General features: G+C 41.5%; 1 protein-coding gene and 1 long non-coding RNA gene across 6 annotated transcripts in view; one reads left to right on the plus strand and one right to left on the minus strand.

Annotated features, from left to right (window-relative positions):
• Positions 1–18,846, plus strand: part of LOC125896442 (uncharacterized) — a 32,292-nt gene that overhangs the window by 6,763 nt on the left and 6,683 nt on the right. The gene's annotated exons all lie outside the window — the stretch shown is intronic.
• Positions 6,043–18,846, minus strand: part of pde4ba (phosphodiesterase 4B, cAMP-specific a) — a 193,668-nt gene continuing 180,864 nt past the window's right edge. For 4 of the 5 annotated variants that reach the window (XM_049589019.1, XM_049589020.1, XM_049589021.1 and 1 more), the window contains 8 exons: positions 15,848–15,941; positions 12,178–12,461; positions 11,903–12,067; positions 11,192–11,291; positions 10,898–11,052; positions 10,662–10,784; positions 9,951–10,133; positions 6,043–9,840 (listed from right to left, as the gene is read on the minus strand). In XM_049589019.1, the coding sequence (XP_049444976.1) occupies positions 9,400–9,840; positions 9,951–10,133; positions 10,662–10,784; positions 10,898–11,052; positions 11,192–11,291; positions 11,903–12,067; positions 12,178–12,461; positions 15,848–15,941 (1,545 nt within the window). In that variant the 3' untranslated portion in view covers positions 6,043–9,399. Of the gene's footprint in view, positions 9,841–9,950; positions 10,134–10,661; positions 10,785–10,897; positions 11,053–11,191; positions 11,292–11,902; positions 12,068–12,177; positions 12,462–15,847; positions 15,942–16,744; positions 17,279–18,846 lie in introns of those variants that run through there. The other variant, XM_049589023.1, reaches the window with a different exon arrangement.

Below are 18,846 nucleotides of genomic sequence, written 5' to 3' on the forward strand. Positions count from 1 at the left end.
GAACTGGCTTAATGACACACACACACACACACACACACACACAAAATATACAATCCATGACTTGAAAGAAAAAATATGAATAATCTTTTCTTCACAAAATGATCTGGCAATAAGACAACTTGATAATTCCTCATCCACAATAAAATCAATTGCTAAGCTTGTCATTTTCAACAGTGTATTCCTCTTAGAGCAAGAGCAGCAGTATTTGACCCAGCTGGCCCTACAGTCGGCTATAAAACCACAATGACGCAAAAGCAGGAGCCACATAATTTGCATTAAAAGAAAGGATATTTAACCCTTTGCGGCCATAATGAATAGAAGCTGTTACATTTAGCCAACACTAGAAAGATTGGGTACTGAATGTACTCTGAAAGTGTGATCTCTCGCTTAGATCAGATTCCTTAGCTGTGCTGTGCCAAGTTACACAATCGGTGCAAGGTGTGAATTCCTAAAAACTCACAATCCTGTACACAGACAGCAGCTGGTTGCCTTGTTGTGGGCATAAACAGATAACTCTGGTCCACCTGCTTATGATTTCCCAAATAAGTCCTTAACAGGAATTTTTCGTTTACACTCCTAATGACTGCTCTGACATCAAAGGCTGGAAAAGTTAAATGTTCCTATATGTAGCCCCATCACATACACTATACTGACATGTGTATTCAGTATGCATTCTTACATACATGCTGTGTTTATTGCCAGACTTTTTATATCATCATGTTCTGCCCTTCGACAGACAGCTTTAAAATTCTGTCTGTACAGAGTGCTTTAAAATACTAACTTTTAACATCTGGGGGAAATTAAACCCATCATCTGACGCACAGACTCTTATGTGAAAGCATTTATGTTGACACCCAGGTTCAGTGTTTTTTCACCACGAACAGCTGTTGTGTTGACTGTTGCTGGTGGACATGTTACTCATTATGAAGCCAAAGGAGTTCAGTGACCATTCAGCATATTTTGGAGTCAGTTTAACACTGGAAATTGTGGAGTGATAAATAATCTTTCTTTTAGGTGATTTAGCACTTGAAGCTTTTTAAGTTGCAGTAAACATATGACGTACAAAATACCTTGCTTTGTCTTGAGGTGATAATGGGAAAAAAAAAGTTTTGTTCAAGCAATGATGTCTTCTAGGCTTCTATGAAAGCGCCAGCGCAGTTCTACGTATCTTAACAGAATAAAGACTGTAAGAAATCCACATTTGTCACTCCACCATTGTGAAATATCAACGCGTGGGCTTGGGAACCTTAAATTTAATTACTCGACATCTCAATGAGGCCTTCGTCTATTCAGCTCCGAGGAGCCACTCAGCTGCTCTCTCCCCCTCTGTCTCTATCTCCTGTGTGTCTCTCTTTGTTGGAGCTGCTTGCTTTAATTGTTACAGCAGCTTAAAATCTGACTGCACAGACATTTTGAGAAATACCTGATAAAAAATACTCAGACTTTTATTCTTAGCAGTATAAAGTATAACAAGTGTGAAATTAATTAAGAATTAAAAGGTGAAAATGCATGCCTATTTGCTTTTTTAAAAAGAAGACCATTCTCACCAGTGTAGTGAGAGAATACTTTTTACAAGTGAAGTTTTCCTTTATTTAGGAAAAAAGAAATTAGTGGCTGTGCCTTTAATCCTGGATGAGCTTGGGTTGATCATTGCATTACTAACAAAAGAATAACACTTGAGATGGAAAATTTTGAAAGCAAGTTTGTATCAGAAAGAGGTCAAGTATTTTCTCTACATTGGCATTTTGGGGCTTTTTTTAAAAAAACGATTTGAGAATAAGATAAGAGATTCGTGAACTGAACACTCCTACATTCTGTTTTATTCTCTCCTTTCTGTGAATGTCCCTCTCATTCATTCACATGTAGACGATACAGTGAGGAATTTTCAAGCCTTAAGCCAATTCCCTATTATCTCCCAACCTAACCATTTTCTTTTCTTGTCCCAAAATACTTCTCTGCTTTTATTTTGTGCCACAAAGGGGAGAAGTTAAGTGGTGTCATTTTCCTTGACTGGTGGGAAATGCTTTGCTCTCTTTTTAGCTTTATTAGATAACTCAGCCTTCTCTGTGGACCTCCATGCCTATGTAAAGGAGTGACAGAGGAGGCCACCCGCCCCATATGCCAGTCTCGTCTATCTTTTTTGTCATATGCACGCAAGTACTTTCATCAAATCAGATCACTTGCTTTTACTGGGTTATGTCACAAGCAAGACAAGAAGAGACTCTCACAGTGGGAGTAGGACAGGGAGGTGGAGGGGAGATGAGGAGATTGGTAAAATATTCAAAGAGAGGAGGCATGTATCTATGAAAATAAGGTTAGGAACTAAAAGATGAAAATATCAAATGAGAGTAGCACAAAGACAGAGAATAAGATGACAGACCCTGGTGATATAATTCACTCATGAATCTCTTTTAAAGCAAGGTTAAAGTGGATACAAGGGCAGACAGAGCTATTGTAGTGGGTCACAATGAAATTAGATATGAAGGGTCATGGATGGAAATTACACAAGCCTCTTACCATGTCACCAAGTGTTTTTTGATTAGGCTTGAAGAACTCCTTCCCAGTCACAAGTATAAAAATAGTCACAAAGGATTTTGGAGAAGACCAGCATATTCTAATACTGATTTGTTCTTACTTACGTACTTATATCCCATTTTGAAAATATTGCTCTGAACTCATTTGCTAATAGAGCCACAAGAAATAAAGGAACACCTGCAATCACTTTGCAACACTAGCCTCATTATGTTTTTAAAGAGGGAAGTTGTTGTGGTTAATACAGTAAAAAGGCAATTACTAATAGCAATAAATGTTGTGCTCCATGAGATGTTTCCCAAATAGTATTAGAGCCCATAAACCCTCCAGTCAAACCAGTCATTTGTGGAAAATGATGGGCTAACAGAATATTCCTGGAAATATTGCTTCACCAAGCCCTTTTGCCTTCTCTCCTTGGCTGTTTGTTTGGTCCCACATGTTAAATAAACCAACGTAATATTGTGGCAGTAAAACCATCAGCATCCGCATCCTTTGCAGTTAAAGTTAGTGGGGGATCACTGCAGGAGGCACTGCAAAAGAACAGGAGTCAGGTTGATAGTTGAAAACAGAAAACATTCACACAGTACATACCTCTCACTGAGGCTGCTCAGTCTCCTAATCTTGAATAGTGTCAAAATACACACAGAGATTCATAAGCAGGCAGATGGTTGGAGGATACCTAATCAAATATTAGGGCTATGCATAGTTTATTTTCAAAAAAATTCTAATGAGTCAGACTGATGACTACTGACTTGTGTCCGATTGCTGCTGTTGTGCCACCTGTAGGTGCAGTACCATCAGCTTGTGCAAGAATGCTCAAGCTTGATATGTGTATGTGTTATCTAAATTTGTTTGCAGTTCCCTTTTCAAGAGTTATGGTAGGTTGTGACAAAAACAATGCAGGGGGAAAAAAAGTTATGAAAAAAACATAACATTCATGTAGGCTACGTAGAAGAGCAGCTAGCACCTACTTAAAAACAGAAGGCCAGTAGTTCTCAACTGGTGCAGCGCCGGGGTCCAGATTTCTCCTTACTTATTTATTCAAGGTCCACACAGTTTCATATATTCTTTCAAGTAGCTGACCATAAGTCACTTAAACTTCAGCAGGAAATGGCACTTCAAAATAAAAGCTCTGTGCTAGAAATTCACTGTACTTAAAAATGAAGTGTGTTTTTTTTTTTACAAACTTGACACATTTACAAATCACTTGCGGTCCACTCAGAATGGAAACGCGACCCACTTTTGGACTGTGACCCATCAGTTGGGAACCACTGCATTGGGCAATCTTGGGGCCCTGCAGGATTTTTTGTGAACAAAAAGATAAGAAATAATAATAAAACAATGATTTTGTGTCTACACTCTATAAATGGCCACATGGTGGTGGTATTTGCACCACATTCAAATGTTTTGTTTTTCTTGGCCCATGGTCAACACTTGGGTGCAAAATCTAGCTGAAATACATTGAGTAGGTTTTGAGATACTGTGCTTTGAGACATTGTTGGGTGGGTGGTTGGGAGGATGCACAATTTTAAAATTTCTTTCTGTTTTAGAAAAAAAAGCATTTCTAGTGTGTCTTCCTTGATTTGCTTGCTATTCAGGTAGTCTTATGCTATCAGTGAAGAGATGAGTTGATCTTCTACCATATGTTTGGAAGAGGCCTTGGAAGGCATCTATAGTGTGTTTATGTGTATGTAACCTACAGTTTAACACATAAAAAATGAGCACCATGTTTATGTATGTTTTTGTGTTTGTGAGGGCCTTATGTCACATGAGGACAGTCCTGTCAGATTGTGTGTGGGCCGTGGTGCTGAGTCTGTGTCACACTGTGTTCCCGTCTCAACACATTAGCTGATCCTCTGTGATGATGCAGCAAATGAAGTGACATCAACGAGAATGAAGAGTAACATTCAGATATACTAATACACACTCTGTATAATTTTATTTCTACTTTAGTTTCCAGCACTGTCCTGAGGTTTGAGGTTGATATGTTTTTTGTTTTTTTCTTCTCACAGGATGCGTCAGGGTCAGCTGACTTTTAGTGGGTTTATGGTAATTTTTTATTTAGATTGTGGTTGACAGACTGTGGGAACTTAAACTTGACTTTAAAAACAGAGGCACACTTGAATATTAACAGAAGAGGTTAGTAGTCCTGTAAAGTATTCCTGTAAAGTAGGGTACCTACGTCATATCCTATTCTTACAGCACTCTCTTTCCCACTAGAGAGCTATATGACACATCTATGTAGTCCTGAAATAAAAATGATGGTATTCAACATGCTGCTGTTTTGTATTAATGTAAACTGAACATATCTAGCTTTGAACTTTTTGTTGAAGAAAAACAAGCCAGTGTTAATGTCATCTTGAGCTCTGGGAGCTTGTGATGGACATTTTTATGCCTCTGCACCAGTGACAGCCATAGCCGAAGGCATTATGTTTCCAATTGTCTGTCAGTCTGTCTGTCCCATTCTCGTGAAGGCAATTTCTCAAGAAGACCTAGAGGGAATTTCTTAAAATTTAGCACAATTGTCTTAGACTCAAGGATTAACTGAATTAGATCATGCTTGTCAAAGGTCAAACTGTGACCACTGTCACCTCACAAAATCTGTTTTTGAGGCCATAACTCAAGAATTCATACGCTAATTATGACAAGATTTCACACAAATGTCAAATAGGATAGAATGAAGTAATGACATTTTTATATCCAGTACCTCAAAGGTCAACTTCACTGTGACATCACGATGCTCTGAAAAAAAAAAATTCTCTGGCCATTATTCAAAATCATAACTCAGGAACAGAGGAGACATTTGGTCGTACACTAAATTGGTGACACTAATCTTGGGTGTCCACCTTGAAACCTTGGAGATGTGTGTAAATCAACCATACTTTAAATTGTGTTGCTTCTTTGCAGCAACACCCTTATTTGAAGCATTGTCTACTGTCATGGCTACATGGACAGACATGAATGTAAACTACAACTTGGCTGGTTGGCGGTGGCATACAGCTACAATAAACTTATTCTGTTTTTCACTTGTCTAACATGTTATAGACCACTGTTTAATAGAAATTGTCAGTTGTTGTAGCCCTAAGTCTGCAGCCTCTTGTTCACATGTTTACTGTAACTGATGTAAAACTTTAAACAGAGTTTGGCTTTGTTGCAGTCCATATCTTGTGAGATCTGCATGTTTTGGGGATGGCAGTGTTGTTCAGTCTGTAAACGAGTTCACAGCTCTTTGGTCAGGCTGGGTGTCACCAGCAGTACAGACCTCGGGGCCACTAGCAGGGATTTTAGGCTATTGTTGATACCATTTTATACCTTAAAGGCTCTTTTTTTCTCAGCACATGACCCAGGTGCTCAGTGAATACAGTTTAGTATTTGGACACAGCCTAATGAAACATGACTTACATGTGGGAACCCACCAGAAGCATGACTGTGACCCAATTTATTGTTCACACCCAGAGTAAAGAAAACTAGGCTACGAGGGAGAGAAAAAAACAGCTGAAACCAAAGGAATATATTCATGCTTTGCTTTTAATCACTTAATAGAAAAAGTATTTCAGATTTTTTGAACACAATATACAATATAATACCATACATTGTGTGAAACATTTAATAACCCACCAACCGGTGGACTTTAACATATTATTGACAATAAAAAAAACCCATCTCTCATGCAGATAGTGCTAAATCTGGCTAACCATTTGGACACAACTAGGACCAAAAAAAGCTTGAACATAGATAAACAATGTTAATACTGACAAATTTGAATTTCAAAACTGCTAACAAGTTTGGTCAGAAAGAGTTCACACATTAGCACAATCAGTTACATAACGACCATGTTTTGTTGTTAATTCAGAACGATTCACGTCAGTGCCGGGCGTATTGTAGCATGCTACCAATACCGTCCCCATGTTACCTACTTTTACATGAAGTGCGTTAAGTGTAAAAGGAGACAATCACTTTGTGTTTGTCCATCGAAACCTGTATCTATCTGGCCTCATATCAGCAATCTGCATTCAAATGCTGGGTGGAGAAGCTTAGGTTATGACAAGCTGCTAAGAGAAAATAAGCTATTTGTGTACTTTTGATACTGAGCATTGACTAAGCTTCTGTGTTCCTTAGCTAGCTTGCATGTATCCTATATCCAAGCTATGCAGTTTAACATGTCTTCTATGTCTGGTTACCAAATTGCTGCGGTCAGATGAAAACCTTGTAGCTTCAGAAACTCAGTTGAGCCAAAATAGTTTTCCATCAGAGAAAATGATCTAAGAAACAAAATGAGGGCACTGAAAGTCCTCTGTGCAATAATAGCTATTGTTTAAGAAGTATAACTAAGCTTGAATTTTAAGAGAGAGGAACTTTTCAGAAATGAAAAAAATGTGAATTAAGATTTCAAAGTGATGCCAAGGTGAGAATATTTTTGGTTTAATATTCATGCATAACAAGCTTAACATAAAGTGTTTCATTTTCTTGTGACAATAAAAAGGCTATTTTGGAGTTACAAGGTTCTCATATGCCAACAACAACATATCTCTTTAGCTGCTGCTCTGCTGGGCACTCAAAACATTGTGCGAATATATACTTAGATATATTTATATATATATATATATATAAAAACAATATATAATACATATATAAAAAAGACTCTAATCCAGAGTCTTCTACACATTAGACACCACCACTTCCAGGTAATGCAAGTGCATATAAATTAAAATAGATTTTACACTGAACCAGTATTTCTTATTTACAAGCTTAAAGTATAGAATAAATACACACTGTTATAAACAGCAAAAAGGACCAACTTGAGCTCCTAGCGACAAACAGTAGAGACAAAGGTGTGGAGTGATGGGGGTAAGGCCTGATGACAAAGTCAGCACACCCAAACACACACACACACACACACACACACACACACACACACAAACATACAAAACCTTCCATACGTACATACTGCACACAAAAGATTGCCACTAAAGCATGCTGGAGTGAAATTAGATGAAGTACCTTTTGAGTTTATCGGTAAACCAATATGAAATTGGAAAGATGTGATTATGCAGCTGAAACATCCATAAAACTTTGTCATGGAAGCCACTGGAGCAGAAATGTGAGGTCTGCACACCATTTTCAAACCATATTCAGAAACAAAAGAGGTGTTGTTTGGTCTGTTTTAAAAATAGAGCACCTAATTATTCCACTTTTTTTCAAAAGGGTACAGTCTGCCATGCTGAATCCAGCAATTCCATCTGTGCCCAATCCTAATAACCCAACTGTCCTGGAAACCTGATACAGTGGAGGGGGAGAGGAAAAAAATTCAATTGACGTCAATGAGCAGATGCAGCACTTGAGGGATTTTTTATCGTGAGGAAGAAATAGCCGGCCTGATTGTTTTGGGGTCGTGTCTGTGGAGCCCAGAGGGGTTTGTAAACCATGTGAATAGTGGTGCTGATGAGGGTCTGAGAACGTCTTTCAGACAGGCAGCTGTAAGAGCACCTTTAATCATCTGGTCTGGGCCTGATTGGGGGGGGGGGTTACATCAGACAGGTCTGGGGTCAGGACCCGTTCTATCTAACAGGATTATTAAGACTGCAGCATACCTGTGGGCTAAAAATAGATTCACCACTGTTGTGCATTTCGTCCTTGGCAGACTTCATATCTGGTTTTATTATAGATCTAAGCAGCATGTTTTCATGAGCTGTTTGTTTTTAGACTTGCTTGTATTTCTTCTGATTTTAGGTTTGAACTGGACCAACCTCTGATTCACACCAAGACAACGACTGGATGCAAAAATGAAAAGATAAAATCGTACAAATTAAATGTCCCAATGCTTTTACACTGAAGATTTAGCAGGAATATCTGATCATAGTGATGCAAGTGTAGGATTTCATATCCTCGCTGAGCAATTTGCATTAAAAGTCAAGTTTTGGTGTGAAAAGATAGGAAGCCCCTAATAGTCAGCAGACCGTTTGAAAGAATAAGAGAGAAGATGATGTATAGAAAGATGGAGTATGAAAATAGATGATGTATTTCAGTGTGACTATGACATTCATAGACTGATATCTGATATAGAAAGCAACAAACTAAACATGTAGTATGAACCATGAGTGAACATAAGCGTTTGAAATCCATGTGTAAAACATTGTGCTCAGATTAAAAAACAAATGTGACAAAATGTGCGCATTATGTTGGTGTTAATGTTTCCCTATTCAGATGAGTTTGTCCAAGAGTTGTTTGTCGACGTTTGTTTGGATTTCTCTATTGCCCAATATATGGAAGACTGTTCTCTTTTAAACATACAAAAAAGATTTTGCTCTTTCAGATAAGAAAAAAAAAACATTTCACAGACATACTAGAGTGTTCAATAAATAAAAAACTATTATAAAGACAATAGTAAAAAAGGCACACAAAAGTCCTTTGACAAATGGTACAGGAAAAAAGTAAACACTTTCTCTTGCTATACAAATGTGTCTCCATCAGTAGATCTTACTCTATGCTACTTCTAGATCATATCTGTAAAAAAAAGTCTTAAGGTACAAAACTTCTCTCAGTAGTGTCAGTGTCCATTTAATGCCAGTTCAGAAAAAAAGTTACCATTTTCCCAAACTGGCCGAAATCCTTCAAGTTCCACCCTCAGTCTCGCCTGTCCATCAAGACTAAAATGTTCGCAGTAATTATTTCCTGAGAACTCTGAAGCCGCCTCACTGAAACTGTCCGTCCGTGTCTGGCTTCAAACACCCAAGTGCAAGACGCCCCTGTGCGGGACCAAACTAAGCCCTTGCTTCTGTGGGCCTATTAAAAAGCACAGCTGCAAGAGGATCTCCCCTCTTTTGCCAAAAACTTTCAAATCACAATGTGACCCCGATGATGGAAGCCCTATGTGTCTGTGGGCGACGCCTCGTGCGTCACGATTTCTATTGCCGGCTCCATCATGCTGCCCTCCTCGAGCTCCTGACCGTCCAAATAGTCCAGGGGAGGAGAACGAGAATCTCCTAGACTGTCCTCCTCCTCTTCTAACTCTTCTTCTTCTTCCTCCTCGTCCTCCTCCCCTTCGCCATCTTTCTCTATTCCATCCAAGTCCTCCTCCTCCAATGTGAGCTCAAACTGAAATTTCTCCCCGCCTCCCTGCCCTCCAGTCCCTCCACCATGTCCGTGCGTTCCCTGGTCGTAGAAGGGCGGGGAGGGACTCTGGGGGATCATGCTCTGGTACCAGTTCCTGTTGTCCTCCAATGTGTCCAGAATGTCCTGGGCATCAGGGTGGACCAGATCGGCCCAGGTCTCCCACAGAGGGTGCACGATGTAGTCGATGAAACCCACCTGGAAAGAAGTAAGGAGGCAAATTAGAACTGAAATTGAGCTTTGATGTGAATTTACACATCTTTGTTGGTGCATAATGCAACTTCTACAGTATGTCTTTGATTGCCTACCTGGCTCTTTTCCACTGAGGCTGTGTGTTTATCACACATAGGGCTGATCTCCATCCCCCTTTCCCTCTCTCTGTCTCCCTGGTGGAAGAACTCCTCCATTATCCGATCAGTCCACTGACGATACAGCTCCAGGGACTTGGTGGGGTTACTCAGGTCAGCACAATGCACCATGTTACGCAGCACCTATGAATTGTACACAATTGCAATTAAGTAAATCTTCTTATTCAGTTTCTTCCAGATTTTTTTCATGAGAAAATTGGTAAAACCTGGAAACACTAAGCCTCTTTGATATACAATGCAGTATCCTTGAAATAAAACAGCCAAGTGTGTTAGATTACTTTACTACAATTAGATTTAAGGAGAAATTAGATTCCTGTTGAACCGACATTTAAGGCTAATTCTGTAATCTGCTTTGTTATGAAAGGAGGTCAGTCACATAACAGTTGACTAAAGGAGAAATCCTAGAAAAGACCATTAGAGGGAAAGTGTAGAGGGAGCACTTATAGGTAAAGAAAGAAGATTGATGGAGTGAGAAAAGAAGTGACAGTGGGAGCAGAGGTCAGCTGTGTAGAGGGCGGCTAATGACCATTGGCTGAGTAACCTCCCCCAACACTGGCTATTGATTAGAGCTATTAAAAGCTGGTAAAAGAGAGGTTGAGGGTTTACAGTATGATCAACCACAAGTGTTTAGTTGTTTTATCCAGCACCCACCTGTATCCTGTCAGTGTAATTGTCCAGCAGCAGCACTCCAGAGCTCGTCACCTTTTTGGTCTCCACCATAGTCTTTAGATCAGCCAGCAGACTCATGTGTTTGGACATGTCAGTGGCCAAAACCTGAATAAAAGACGTAACAAAAAACATCCTTAGCATCTGGATTATGTGGACAGGTTATGATTTAAATGGAGATGACAGCAGAGGAGGAAAGAATATGAACTGGGATATCTTACCATGTCGATGACCATCTTGCGCAGGGACTGTCGCTGCTTCTTCGTTAGGTTCTGGAAGATATCACAGTTGTCTTCCTGTAGTAGCTTGAATCCCACAGCTAAGTGATGGTTCTCCAGCACAGACTCATCGTTGTACATTAGCGCCAGCTCGGAATCTGGAGAGGTGTTATAAAGAGATTTTAGTCTTTGTTATGACTACTTCAATTTGGCTATTGAAAGCACTAGTGTATATTCTTTAAAACAAACCAACAAATTAACCAACGAAGTCCTGTTAGGAGTAACGTTTTGACTTACTGGTATTAATTAGGAATTGGTTTGATACTCCAGGATGGTCAACATCGTGGATAGCTGCAGCAAAGATGGCTGCCAGGATCTCGAGATCTGTGAAGACCGCCTGTGAAAGAGAGGGAGGGAGGAAAAAAGAACATTAGACTATTTATAAAGCGAGAACAAGAACCAGAAAGAACAGACTAGTTAATCCATGCCAAATGTTTTCCTCAACCAAACAGCAAGCTAGCTGTCTGCCTTTCTGTTCCCTGTGAGAGAGTATATCGCTGTTTCTGCAGCCTGTGATAGATGCATGACGGAGAGCCAAGAAGAGTAAATCGTGAGCTGAAGAACGGGGAGTTCTGACCTGACTGTATTTCACCAGCTACTCCAACTTAAGGAGAGCTGTGAGAAAATACAAGCAGGAAAATCTAACAAATAAGGCATGGAGGAAAGAGGGGAAGTTCCCCAAGTAAGGAGGGAAAAGATGATTCAATGGAAGGATGTTGAGCCCTTCAAAGCTGGTGTGGCGATCCAGGAAAGTGGTACATGGGGTGATGTAAAAGCTCACTCCTCTAATTTAGTTTTCCCTTATTTCTGTGGATGTACACTGGTGCCCAAGTCAAAGGTGGGGGAATTTCTTTAACCCCCGAGAGTTGAAAGATATATGCTAAGTAAATAATGTAATAAGACCCTGATCTGAGGTATTAAAATACTTCAATTTATATTATAACTTACATCCAGGGCTGGAGTGGAGAGGAGGATGTGTGTGGATTGGGCTACATCAGCAGCATGCAGGCTGTTGTGGTAGGCCACATCTGAATGGTAGTGATCTTCCAATGTCATCATGTAGGCCACAAACGTATCCACGGGGATCTTAAATGTCTTTAACAGGTCTCGCTCCTAGATAAACAAATTGTGACATTTAGAAAAATGTGTGGATCACTTTAGTAGTAATCAAACAATGAGTATGAAATTGAAGACACAACAGAATGCAAAAGTTGACTTCATACCTGGAAGATGGCGTACATGATGCAGGTTAGAGGCCGGTTGTGGGAGTATTCCGAAACAGTGAAGATGTTCAGGCCCCACTTGTTGAGGTCCTCCAGCTCCTTTGACAGTAGCTCCTCCTTATCGGTCTTGACGCCGAAGCGGGAGATGCTGCTGCTAGAGAGCGAGGGCCCATGGGAGACCTTCTTGACTCCGCTGATCTGTGTCATCAGCTGCTGCTTCTGCTGCTTCTTCTTCTCTCTCGTCTTGGATGTTGGTGACGGGATCTCCACCTCATTCTGTTTGTCTGAGGGAGGGGAAAAATTAGATTTGTTGTTTATACAAGTGTGGACACTGTGAGGAGGGAGTGGTTAAAATGCCCACTGACCTCATATAGCACAGGAATATTTTAATCTACTTCTCAATAAAAAAAGAGTTCAATGTGTAAGCTGGCTGAGGACCCAGGTGCACTGGCACTATAGAAACACCTGCAGCTGGTTAGCTCCTGAGGGATTTATCAATTCACTCTTTCATTCATCATCTGTGCCTCCATTCATTTGTTCATTCATGCTTCCTGTCCTCCACCTGTGGTCGCTCTCTGAGCTCCCACTGTTCATTCGTCTCTGTCCCCCCCCAATCTCTCAGCAGGTGGCTCAGATATCATCTCGTGTTCTTTTCACTCTCATAGGTCAGTCCATTGACAGACTGTGTGCTGGGGCTTCTACACAGTTAAGGCAGCTCCATAAAGACGGCCATTCAATAAGCTGCCGCATCTTGCACAGCTTTATCAAATCACCTAGTGCAAAGTGGGATTTTTATGTGTGGTTTATTTCATTTATAAGTCTGTGTAGCCACAAATAAAGAGAAAACAAAGTCCAAAAATACATCAAAAACCTGCAAAGATTACATGTAATAATCAGCTGAAAAAATACTGCATAGACAATAAGCCACACTCACACTTTATCCAAAAATATACACAAAAATCACACCAAGTTTCTTGTAATAACCAAGCAGACCCTTGTGTTTACTGCACTCACAGAAGAATTGAATGAAATCCTGCAGGGACTGGCTATCGGCACGAATGTGAGCTGCGCACTCATCTATCAAGCCTCGACTCAGCTCATCGCTGGCCTATCAGCCTTCCCCTGCGGAGGGTTATTCAATTACCAGCTGTAATTCAAATAATCACTTTCACTCGCACGCTCTCTTTCTCTCTCCCTCTTTCTCTCTCGCACTGTTTTCTCTACTATTCTCTCCGTCTCTTGCTCTCTCTTCAGTCCTCCAGTGGTAATTGAGAATGGGGCAATTAAGCGCTCTCAGACATGTGCTGCGTGGGAAACAAGGGGAAGAGCAATATATTGCCCTCTAATTTATTACAAGCCATCATTATCGCCACTGCTGTGTGGTGTTTGTGTGTATGCGGCCTGTACGTTTGTGTGTGTGTTAGATCAGATTGTGAGACAGACAAGTTTCTTATTATCTATTTATAAATAAGTAAGTGCCAATATACAGTAAATGATTTGATACGACTTACAAACTGCTCAGGAGGATTTTAGCACATTTATTCTAGTTACCATATTCCAGCAGATGAAGTCTCTCTGTCACAGTTTAGCCTGTAATGTGTCAGCTGGTCACATGGACAGTCATTTTTACACCCTCTTATTTCACTTGCACATTAAGCTCATATTATCCTGGCCTCATCTTAAGCTATTATTCTTTTTTCCCCACTTTAGAAAAAACAAGCAGCTGAAGTAAAACTGTGTTGTATATTGCTCTGTTTTTTCTCTGATTTTCTCCCTTCTCCTTCCCGCTACTTTGTCACCTCCCACATGTCCCGCTACTTTGTCACCTCCCACATGTATTTGATTTCTTTTTCATTCATATGCTTTCCTATGAGATGCAGATGCAGTAGGGAAGGTATGGAGGGGGGACTTTTTGGGGCCATTTTTTCCCCTGAGTGTATTCCCTGAGCGTGCTCAGCTGCTGGCCGATCAAAGGGAATTATGACAGAATTGTACTGCGAGGACAGCTGTGGTGGGGGAAAGGCACACGTGAATGGCCTGCATGCTGCCGGCCAGCAATCCTTAATGGAAAGTCAGAAATCCTCGTCTGAAATCGCCCTCTATGAAAAACTCTGGGATCTTTATTTATCTAGGGAATTATCCAGGCTCCATGAGCACTATTTTACCAGTCAACAATCTGCCTTTCCATCAGATGTCATATTAAAAAAAAACAACAACAATATACTGGTGGGGATTTGTGGTGGATCTAAGAATGACCTCTGTGGAACTAGACATATGGCAGGAAAATTTGATTTCTCTGAGCCTGAATGGACGACTTTCTGAAGAAAAAAAAAAAGATAAAGCAGAAACAAGTGCATTACTGACACTGATCCTGATCTTAATGGATGTAAGGATTAAACAGTCCTACTGGTCAGCTGAGGCCAAACCAGGCCAGCTGTGCTGCTTCAGCCACCCCCCCACACTTCATTAATGTTCACCTATTCTTTTTACCGCCTGCAGGGTAATCCTGATTTCTTTATCGAAGAGATAGTCATCTCTGTCTGGATTCTCGGGGCAGCTGGAGGGGGAGGGAGAGGTGCGGGGACAACAAGGTGTCCCTGCTGACAAAGATGCGTTAAGATGGGGATGAGTCACCGAATCTGCCGAGCTCATCTCACTGCCAGCAAAGGGGGTTCCTCTGTACCTCTATTTTCTACCTCACTGCAGTCAGCTTTCTCTCTCCCTCCCTCCCTCGTTTGCTTCTTCTCTGCCTCTCCTCAACCCTCTTCCCGCTCTTTATGATCCGGCCGTGAGGGATCTGCCAACAACACTACACCGGATCAGGATGCCAAATCGATCGGAAGCACAGTGTCTATAAATAGTTTTAACTACCTCTAGGTGCATTCTGTTTGCCTTCTGTTATCTCTAATGTTTGTCAATCTATATTTCCTTTATCTCATGTAATTGTCGCGCTATCCTCACACTCCTGCGTAAATCTCACATTTACCAAATGCCAACTTTTGGTCGAAATCGAATCATTGTCTTACTTGTACTGATTTTTTTCTCTTCAATAACTTCATGGTGGTGCTTTAGTACCAGAGAAACCATGACACATTTTGTACATGTGGATGACAAAAAATGTCTGAAACAGTGTTTCAGAAGATTGTATAAATACATTTAGCAACTTCCATTTATCTCAGATCTCGGATGTGAAACCCACACTGACAGCATCCAGTTCCAATTCACTTACTCTGATTCTGGCTAACAAGCTCCCTTGTCAGTCAAATGGCACTTTTTACAGTACCCAGCCACCTTAAATACCTTTTTCCCTCAATGTTTTCAGAAATGTACATTTTTCCTCTTTAATTTTAATGGCCATTTTGAGCCCGATGCCATAAACATCTAGACAATGCTTAATGGCGCAGTGTTTTATGGTACGCCCCCACAGAAAAGCCTGCCAGAGCAACTTGCACAGCTTAACAGCATGTACTGAACCTCCACAAAAACATTGCAACAAAACTGTGAAGTGGGGATCTGTGTGAGCCACTAAATATTTGTGGTTATTTGCATTTCTGTGTGTATTTTTTGGGTCATAATTATAGTCTGTGGTGATTTGAAATGGATTATAAAGAGCAAATTGGTGAATTTGTCAGTATGATTTTGAGTGCATGTACACAAGACTTTTATTTACCTAGGAAGGTGTTGGAGATGAATTCCGAGACCTGATTCCCGGAGCGACTCATCTCAGATAGGTGCGTCAACTCCCGATTCAACATTCTCTTGAACTGCAAGAGAGAGAGAGGAAATGTCGTCAGTTTCCACTGAGGGAAAACCTGGGAGAAATTCTGGTACATGGCTCCATGTAAAATACAGCAGTATCCAGTTTTATCCCAACAGCTTAAGAATATTATTTAATTACAGCATAAAAAACCGTGGGGGGACACACATCTTATTTCTCCTTCCATTTTCCCTGAAATTAATTAGGGTGTGGATATTTGCTTTACCAGTGGGAAAGCCATCACCTTTTAATTCACCCCTGGCAACCAATTTACAGTTCTATTACACTGAATCACATTTTTGGGGCCTATCTGGCTGTTTCACTTGCATCAGTGTGTAAGAATTTCAATGATGTCAAGAGCAAAATCTGCACATTGCTCCATACATTTCTCTTCGTTCCAACATTTTGACAATTTTTACATATTTTTAATACCATTAACGGTTTTGGACAGATGATACAGTTGAGTGAGACAGATGCATTTGACAGTACACGGAGACCCAGGCACTGCAGTAGCAGCTGTTTATGACAGACTGATGCATGCGCGTGCACACACATACAGAGTAACACACATATAAAGACACACAGCTCTGCAGAGGGCTCAAGATGGAGCCTGAGCCACAAAACACCATTCTGTCAGACCTCCCTCACCATGATGGATATAGCTTTTGGTGCAATTAGGCTAGCACAGTATCCTGAGAAGCTCCATGAAATCTTTAATTTAAGAAATGCCCCTAAATGCAACACAGCACAGAGAAGTACAATGAAATGGGTGCGTTATCCCGACAAGCTACATAGATGAGCGCCACACACCTTAATGTAACCCCAAGACACCGACAGCAGGTAATTGGCTTCAGGCATTTTGGACCCCGTTTTCTCGTTCCTACACAAAGCCAGAACTGTAATCCAATTGAAAAAAATAGAGGCAGATGAACAGGATTCCTTCAGCGCCAAAAAGGACAAAAAAAATCCCTTCTTCTGTTCTCTTGTGATTCTTTTCTCAGCGGCTAAGAGAGCAGCTCGATGATGGCTCACTCTCCCTCTCAGCAGCAGAAAAGGGCCAGCTCTCAGTCTCCATGCCTTAGGATGGATACGAGGATAGATGGATGGATAGACGTAAGAAAAAAGTAGGTGCTATAGCCAGGCTAAGAGAGGAGGAGATCCAGCGGGCTCGGTGGTTCGGCTGGAGCAGCAGCAGCTGGAGCCGTGAGCTGGGGACTCTCAGCGCACTGATGAATTATAGAGAAGGAGCGAGGAAGGGAGGAGGGGAAAATAACAACGATAGAGACAGGAGGAGGAGGAGAAAGAGGAGGAGGAGGGAGTGAGGCAGCGATGTTCATCTGACTGGAGGGGGGGTTCCTCCACTGGATTTGTCTTGCTCTGCTGCTCTCACTGCTGTATTGTTCACTCCCCCTCCTACCCTGCCCCTCTCTCTCTCTCTCTCTCTCTCTCTCTCTCTCTCTTTTTGGCTCCCTCCCTCTTCTGTCTCTTTTTCCCCTGCTATAGTCTGCCAGCCCCAGCAACACGCTCTATTCAGAACACATGATTTGACAGAAAGTGGGGAGAAAGGGGGAGCCCTACTTACGGCTTGGCATTGGTGTGTACACGAGGCTGTAAAGGGATGTTTGAGTGACTGACATATAATATTCAGACTTGGATTCCAGATGTAACAGTTCTCTCTCCTCTTGTTTTCTTCAGCTGTGCAACCGCTGCAGATAAATCCCATCCACTTCAATTACCAGCCCCTTTAATTCCCTGTTTTATATTAAATCAGCCATTGTGAAGGAATGTAATGGAGCTGTATAGCTATGCCTCCCCTCTACAGTAAAACAATGAGGGTTGAGAGAGGGGATGGGGCACATTTGAGGAATGTGAATGCACTGCAACTGTATTTTTATCACTATTATCTCTATTGTCATCCTTTCCCTCTCCCTCTTTTGGGTCTTCTGTTGTCTCCTGACATCCCGAGCGCGGCGGCCATTGTGGAGAACTCATAAGCCTGTTCATTATCTGCATCCCATAATAATATTAGATGCTGTCAGGGTGTCTGTGGAAGGCTATTTTTAACAGCCGAGAGACAACCACAGAGTAGGGAAGACGGTCAGAGAAGAGAAAAAGAAAAAGGAAAGAAGGAGAGATGGGAGATAATTGCATCCTTCCCCAATTTAGGTGACAACAGCCCATGGTTTTCTCTCTCTGCCGTGAGTATGTGTACGCCAATTACCAGAACACCACAACGCCATGGCAACAGCATCAGGCGGCCAGTGTAGGTCTGTTTTGAAAGGAGGAGAGGAGAGGAGAGGAGAGGAGAGGCTTCCCCTTTTCCTTCCCAGGCAGACATGTGGTGTAGCTGCTGAGCTGTCACGAGGACACACCACACACATCGCCTCTGCTCGCATCCACAGATCCCCCCCACCGCCCCCTCCGCTCAATCTCTCCCTCACTCTCCGGCACTTACATGTCAATTTCTCTCCCGGCTGCCACTTGCCAACACAGTCATCAATCTCTCTGTCTGTCTGCCTCGCTGGCAGAATCAATGGGCTGTCCTTGGAGCAGGTGTTGATACTGCTGCAGCGTACAAGGCTAGGGCCACCTGACTGGAATATACTGTTACATCAGTACCAATGGCCAATTTCAAAGGCGCCCATTTGTGCTTTTTGTCAATTTTGTTAGGACATTTTGTTTGCGAGACCCCCTCGAGGATGGCTGCAATGCTTCGCTAATGAGAAAATATCCACAGTTCTTGTCACTTCATGACCAATTCATGGGGAACTGTGAACACAAGTTCCCAGAGAACCTCTCAGTCCTATGTGTTTGTGTGTGTACCAGTTTGGAAATATGAGTGGGAGATCAAAGCTTCCCCGAGAGGATCCCGGATTATCCTCCCACTGAGGGAAAGAACCAGAAGCAGGGAG

This window comes from Epinephelus fuscoguttatus, linkage group LG10 (genome assembly GCF_011397635.1).
Source record: "Epinephelus fuscoguttatus linkage group LG10, E.fuscoguttatus.final_Chr_v1".
NCBI classification, from domain to species: Eukaryota; Metazoa; Chordata; class Actinopteri; order Perciformes; family Serranidae; genus Epinephelus; species Epinephelus fuscoguttatus.